This window comes from Nannobrachium achirus (assembly GCF_963921795.1).
Source record: "Nannobrachium achirus genome assembly, chromosome: 17".
Taxonomy (NCBI): Eukaryota; Metazoa; Chordata; class Actinopteri; order Myctophiformes; family Myctophidae; genus Nannobrachium; species Nannobrachium achirus.
The window spans coordinates 60,907,357-60,914,870 of record NC_137824.1 but is presented as its reverse complement, the minus strand read 5'-3'; the positions used below and the strand labels follow the sequence as shown (position 1 = coordinate 60,914,870).

The 7,514-nt window shown below is 42.4% G+C and overlaps 1 protein-coding gene across 2 annotated transcripts in view; it reads right to left on the bottom strand.

Moving 5' to 3' along the window:
• Nucleotides 1–4,621: 4,621 nt before the first annotated feature.
• setd7 (SET domain containing 7, histone lysine methyltransferase) overlaps nucleotides 4,622–7,514 on the bottom strand; it is a 14,474-nt gene continuing 11,581 nt past the window's right edge. Inside the window, exon 8 of one of the 2 annotated variants that reach the window (XM_080746140.1) lies at nucleotides 4,622–7,514. This exon is cut by the window's right edge and continues 4 nt beyond it. In XM_080746140.1, the coding sequence (XP_080602266.1) occupies nucleotides 7,329–7,514 (186 nt within the window). In that variant the 3' untranslated portion in view covers nucleotides 4,622–7,328. The other variant, XM_080746141.1, reaches the window with a different exon arrangement.

The following is a 7,514-nucleotide window of genomic DNA, read 5'->3' as shown; positions in this document are numbered from 1 at the left end:
CGCATCTCAAGTTAACTTTGACTTTTTTAGAAACCAGAGCAGAATGAAAGCGTAGCCCTGAAACAAGACGGCGGTGATATGACATGCCCGGCCGTCATGCTTCCACCTCAAACATGCTTCTAGCGAGGTAAACAAATAACCCAGGCAGCCTAAAAAAACGTTCAAATTAAAAAAATACAGTTCTTACCCAAGGCTAGTTTGTGTCAGAATAGATGCCGCTCAACCAGAATGACATGCCGCTCCCGTATTGTTTAATAAAATGGGGGAAACAGACGATCGTCGTCTGTATTTTCAGACCTGTTTTTGTGAAGCCACGCCCACATCTCAGTGTCAATAGATGGGGTTGGTGCGCATGGGGGAAACCAGGAAATACAAGTGAAAACCGAAACATGCTTTTTATTAAACAATACGGGAGCGACATGTAATTCTGTTTGAGCGGCATCTATTCTGACACAAACTACCCTTGGATAAGAACTTTATTTCTGAAATCTGAACGTTTGTTTAGCCTGCCGGGGCTATTTGTTTACCTCGCTAGAAGCATGGTTGAGGTGGAATCATGACGGTCATATGGCCGTCATGTTTTGCCACTTGGCAGAGCAAAGCCATCCTCATCCCCTTTCTCTGCAAGATGAGCGCTATGTGAAGTTAAGTTTTCCCCCTGAGCCCGGTTGGCAGAACTGTTGTCTCTTGGCTGTAGACAGCAGCTACTAACTATGGACATAAACAATACTTTCTACTGGACTGGACGCGTCAAACCATAGACTATAGGGTGTGCCAAATGTAGTTCTAAGAGCGGCCATTTCTTGGGTAAACACAGACTTACACAGGTGTTCTGATTAGACTATAGCATTAGTTCTATGCAATCAAACAATTGAAACACCTGTGTTTTGACCCAAGAAATGGCCGCTAAGGACTACAATGACGTAGCCGCTGGCACACACTATAGAAACGTTAAAAGACATCAGAACAGATCGCATCTCAAGTTAACTTTGACTTTGTTAGAAACCAGAGCAGAATGAAAGCGTAGCCCTGAAACAAGACGGCGGTGAAATGACATGCCCGGCCGTCATGCTTCCACCTCAAACATGCTTCTAGCGAGGTAAACAAATAACCCAGGCAGCCTAAAAAAACGTTCAAATTAAAAAAATACAGTTCTTACCCAAGGCTAGTTTGTGTCAGAATAGATGCCGCTCAAGCAGAATTACATGCCGCTCCCGTATTGTTTAATAAAATGGGGGAAACAGACGATCGTCGTCTGTATTTTCAGACCTGTTTTTGTGAAGCCACGCCCACATCTCAGTGTCAATAGATGGGGTTGGTGCGCATGGGGGAAACCAGGAAATACAAGTGAAAACCGAAACATGCTTTTTATTAAACAATACGGGAGCGACATGTAATTCTGTTTGAGCGGCATCTATTCTGACACAAACTACCCTTGGATAAGAACTTTATTTCTGAAATCTGAACGTTTGTTTAGCCTGCCGGGGCTCTTTGTTTACCTCGCTAGAAGCATGGTTGAGGTGGAATCATGACGGTCATATGGCCGTCATGTTTTGCCACTTGGCAGAGCAAAGCCATCCTCATCCCCTTTCTCTGCAAGATGAGCGCTATGTGAAGTTAAGTTTTCCCTCTGAGCCCGGTTGGCAGAACTGTTGTGTCTTGGCTTAGCTGAGCTGGGCTGTAGCAGCTACTAACTATCATAAACTATGGACATAAACAATACTTTAGCAGGTAAAACATGCGAGTAGTTTTTCCACACTGCATGTTCAGGAGCAGAGCTCCACTGCTCAGCCTGTTGCCACTTGGCAGAGAGACAGCCATCCTCAGTCTTCCACTTTGCTTTGCAAGATGAGCCGCGCTATGCGAAGTTAAGTTTTCCCCCTGAGCCCGGTTGGCAGAACTGTTGTCTCTTGGCTGTAGACAGCAGCTACTAACTATGGACATAAACAATACTTTCTACTGGACTGGACGCTTCAAACCATAGACTATAGAAACGTTAAAAGACGTCAGAACAGATCATCTCAAGTTGAAAGAGCACAATGAAAGTGGGAAGAGACTCTTGTTGTCAGTCAGATGAATCGTGTCTCCTTTTGTTTTGAACTGGGCTGTGAATATAGCCTGTGTTGAACACAGCTTTAATGTGTCTGTTTTAACACCATAACATTATTAAATACATAAAGCTGTGTTTAACCTACTTGTTAGTTTCCAGCGCAGTGAGCATGGAGCGGCATACAGTTGGGATTCCAGGGTGTGGAAGGCAGGCTATAGTGGGTAGGGACGAGGGAGGTGGTAGGTAGGCAGGCAGGCTAGGCTGGTAAGCTATACTTCAAGTGTAGGCTCTAGTCTAAAAAGCAACTTTTCAGTTACTAATATAGGCTAATAACCAATTTTGCATTTTTGTTCAATAATGAATGTAGACAACCAGGCCAAATGTGAATTTCATGGAGAGAGAAACATAATATTAAAATGTAACCAGTGTGGATGCTCAGTAACCAGTAACCTCGCCTACCAGGCTTTCTGAGAAGTAACCAGAGGTCTCCCTGTCTCAACAGAAGAAAATACATTGTCAGGGAGGTTGCCAATTCCATCCCATAATTTCTACATCTTCAGTTGTATTTTATATTGTTCCAGTTACACATTTCTCTTCTCACTTTTTTGTTTTTTCACTTTCAATTTCACTTTTTTTTTCTGTTCTGTTCATGGATGAAATTGGCCTGACCTGAAAATGTATTTTCTGTTTACTAGAGCTCGGGATGAGTAGATCCCTGTTACTGAACAAACACTCTATAGCAATGATTACTGTCACAATATAGAGCTATTTAACACTGTTACTGAACAAACACTCTATAGCGATGATTACTGTCACAATATAGAGCTATTTAACACTGTTACTGAACAAACACTCTATAGCGATGATTACTGTCACAATATAGAGCTATTTAACACTGTTACTGAACAAACACTCTATAGCAATGATTACTGTCACAATATAGAGCTATTTAACACTGTTACTGAACAAACACTCTATAGCAATGATTACTGTCACAATATAGAGCTATTTAACACTGTTACTGAACACACACTCTATAGCAATGATTACTGTCACAATATAGAGCTATTTAACACTGTTACTGAACACACACTCTATAGCAATGATTACTGTCACAATATAGAGCTATTTAACACTGTTACTGAACAAACACTCTATAGCAATGATTACTGTCACAATATAGAACTATTTAACACTGTTACTGAACACACACTCTATAGCAATGATTACTGTCACAATATAGAGCTATTTAACACTGTTACTGAACAAACACTCTATAGCAATGATTACTGTCACAATATAGAACTATTTAACACTGTTACTGAACACACACTCTATAGCAATGATTACTGTCACAATATAGAGCTATTTAACACTGTTACTGAACACACACTCTATAGCAATGATTACTGTCACAATATAGAGCTATTTAACACTGTTACTGAACAAACACTCTATAGCAATGATTACTGTCACAATATAGAGCTATTTAACACTGTTACTGAACACACACTCTATAGCAATGATTACTGTCACAATATAGAGCTATTTAACACTGTTACTGAACAAACACTCTATAGCAATGATTACTGTCACAATATAGAACTATTTAACACTGTTACTGAACACTCTATAGCAATGATTACTGTCACAATATAGAGCTATTTAACACTTGTTATAACAGCAAAGAAATATTGTCATTACTTTAATATGGGGACATGAAGTGCATAATAGTTGTACAGAAATAGTTTGCATATTGCCTCTCTAGAGTAAATCTCTTCATTATGATAAGACATGAGATGATGCAGGTTTCTATTCTTATACCAGGCATCTCCACATCTGTGAAGGACATCCATGTCAGGTTGAGATTGTGCACACAATTAGATATGTTCATAAATGACTTGTACATTTTCCACACACACACACACACACACACACACACACACACACACACACACACACACACACACACACACACACACACACACACACACACACACACACACACACACACACACACACACACACACACACACACACACACACAGTGGTTCTCAAACTGTGGTACGTGTACCACTGGTGGTACATGGGCACCCCTCTGGTGGTAATCAGAGGAGTTTCCCCCAAAACGTGGAGTGAAATATTTATATATACTACAGGTAGTTCTTCTGACCTCCAGCTCTCCAGCTGTGCTGTAATGAGCATGAGGGCACAACTTGCCGTTAATAGAGGATTTGAGGACGGATTAATCACATTAGAAATTGCATGGGAAGTTCACAAATAGATCAATCTGTTTGATGACCCGGTCATCAAATTATTGGCTTAGAAATGAAACAAAAACTAAAAAAATCTCCATTCAATAATTAAATTGTCCTCCTGTGTTAACTGTGCATATATGGGGTGGGTCTATGCACCTGTATTTTAACATACATGGTGGTACTTGGAGAGACACATATTTTCTGAGGTTGTACTTGGCGTAAAAAGTTTGAGAACCACTGGTCTAAACTTTAAACATTCATGTCCATTTCATACTTTCACACAATTTCAAAAATAGAAAGCTCGCGTTTGAACTTCTAGATCAACTATTTATAGTTCATTCATATTTTATATATAATTAATTTATAGTACATTACAAAAGATGTTTTGTATATCTGTATATTGCAACAATACTATTAATAATAACGTGTCATTGTCACAAAATCCAAAGGCACACCTGGACAGGTCTCCTGGTACCCTCCACACACTGTTTGAAAACCACAGATCTACAAAGGACCAGAAAAAACTAATCTACAAGCACCAGAAACGCTGATCTACAAGCACCAGAACCACTTAGAGTTAACAGAGTTAACTCATTTGTTGTATGTATGTGTAGTGAAGCGCAGGAGCGGGAATCAAACACCACTCTCCCACTCGCCAGTCCGACACACAAACCACTGTGCCAATAGAGCTGAGCTCGATTGGCAGGGCGTTTGCGGGTCGGTTTATTGGCTGGGGCTACAATCACCCCCTCGGTCTTTGGAAGCGCGTCCTCGCGCTTCACGCCGCGGACCACCGCACACGACGTCCCTCATGTCCCTCACGCAAGGATATCACGCTCTTCATCCTGCCGACAACGCCAGATTGTAGTGAAGCGCAGGAGCGGGAATCAAACACCACTCTCGCACTCGCCAGTCCGACACCCAAACCACTGTGCCAATAGAGCTGAGCTCGATTGGCAGGGCGTTTGCGGGTTGGTTTATTGGCTGGGGCTACATATGCTAGATAGGACAGGGTTAGTTGTCGTCACCTTCCTAAAATAATGGCCTAAGGCAGTGTTTCTCACCCACTGGTCCTGGGGACCTTTGCTGTGCCCCTGAGAAGGGTCAAGTGTGCCCCTTGAAACTGCTTATTTTAAAAATGATTTAAACTAGTGAAAACAGCCAATCTACAAGCACACAACGTAGATCTGCTGTTTTCACTACTGTTGTGCGACAGCCTTGTATGATGAAGCAGGGCTTTACTAGTGAGGATATTTACACCCCCGTATTACTGTATGTTGGTGTGACCATGGATTCTTGGGACATGAAAAGTGTGGCCATGCAGAAAAAAGGTTGAGAAACACTGGCCTAAGGGGGTGAATTTAATTCTACATTTGAGCATGGATTCTGCCAATGCGTTTCAATGGGAACAAGAGCATAATTTTTGCAGAAATGTGCGAATGGTAAGAAACCACTCCATTTCCATTGAATAGCATTGGCAGGATCAGCCCTCATAGGTAGAGCTAAACCTCTGTAAGTGGGAGCGTGTCGCTGTTACTACATCTCATCTTTTCGACACCCGACTCTAACCCTAACCTCCGTGGAGTGAGTCACTAACCCTCCGGTCGAAATGATGGTCGTTCGAAAGAGCGAGATTTTCCCACAAGTCATTTCTTTGAGGAAAATTTCTGAACATCCTTACTGAGAAGGATCATACTGTTCCAGAGCCAGTATAATGGTTACTGTATGTCAAGAGGGCCAACTCCTACTAGGCTATTTAATGTTGCCTACAGTAAGTAAGTCACAAAGACAATGTGACCTAGGTAAAAAAAAGTCACTTTCTCCATTAATAATCCGGCCTAGAGTCAGGGTTACAACTGCCACAATCCTCTTATGTTACTGTATGTACGGTAACTGACAGACAATGTTATTGGTATGCCAATAGTTGTATATTGCTATAAACCTTTTTGGGGTTTAATGATTAAATAAATATATTATAGTTTTGTTTTGGTTCAGTCTTTTTGTTTCTGACAAACTTCAGTAAATGAAAGTAAAGGCCATTATTTCATCCAGGTGAGGGTATGTGTTAGAGAGGACAGAGAGAGAGAGAATCATTCTCATCACAAGGCTTCACATTAATCTGCTTATTTAAGGTCAGTGTCATCATGACTGATGCTTTCTGACCACAAGCCTTGTCCTGGAGGCAGTTAGCAGCTACAGGGGCAGGGGTTCAATGAAGCAAATAACAGCGATGTTATTTGCCGATGTCCGTGATGTTCTCGTCATAACATTTCTGGCGTCCACGAGTTCCATGCTACGATCTCATAGTGCAGAGAAGTCCTGATGTCACTTACAGTACGCTACTAGTGTTCCAGAAATAAACGGCCCGCTGGCGATTCTGTCAGGTTTATGAGTCTGTGTCCTTTACGAATATTTAGTTACATTAACGTCCGTGTTTGGAGAAAACTAATTCTACGGCGGGACCAGGAAGCAGCGTTGTAAACTACTGTAGGAGATCACGTGACTCAGAGTCTCGACTGAAGCACGTCATGCTCTGTCAAAAACATCCCAGATGTTCTTAAATTCTGGTGACTTCAGTCTGTTCAGTTATTATTCAGTTTAGTTGATGGAATGAAGAGAGAACTGACAACACTACTCTCCTACATAAAGAACAAAGTGCAACGCAAATGATCAACACGCTGCTGGCTAGTGGGAGTTGTAGTCTTTAGGTCATTTTCTAGGCCTGAGAATTGTAGTAATTTTTGTAGGCGCTGATTTATTTTCTTACTCTTTGGATAAATGTGTACTTTTTCGCCGTCAGTTGATGCTTCGTATCCATAAGAGTGAAATCGCCGGGGCTCGTTTGTTTATTCTTGGAACACAGATCTTATAATACGATGCTAAGCTAACGCAATGCTATTATCAATATAGAAAATAACTCTGTTGGGCCGGAGAGGGGAGGGGGAGGCGGCCTCTAGCGGCAGTGACGTCATTGTCAGACTTCTGCGTTTCTCATTGGCCGGGCTGGCCGCGCCGCGTCCTCATTGGCCCTCCTGCGCGTGGGGGTGTGTCTTCCTGAAGGCCTCCAGCTCCAGCTTGTACCAGTCGGGCGCCTCGGGCCCCGACGCCCCCTGGTGGTCGTAGCCGTACGCCACCGTCAGCTCCTCGTGGGCGCGCACCGCCCGCAGGGTACGGAGGCACTTCAGAGGACCCAACCGAGGGTGGAT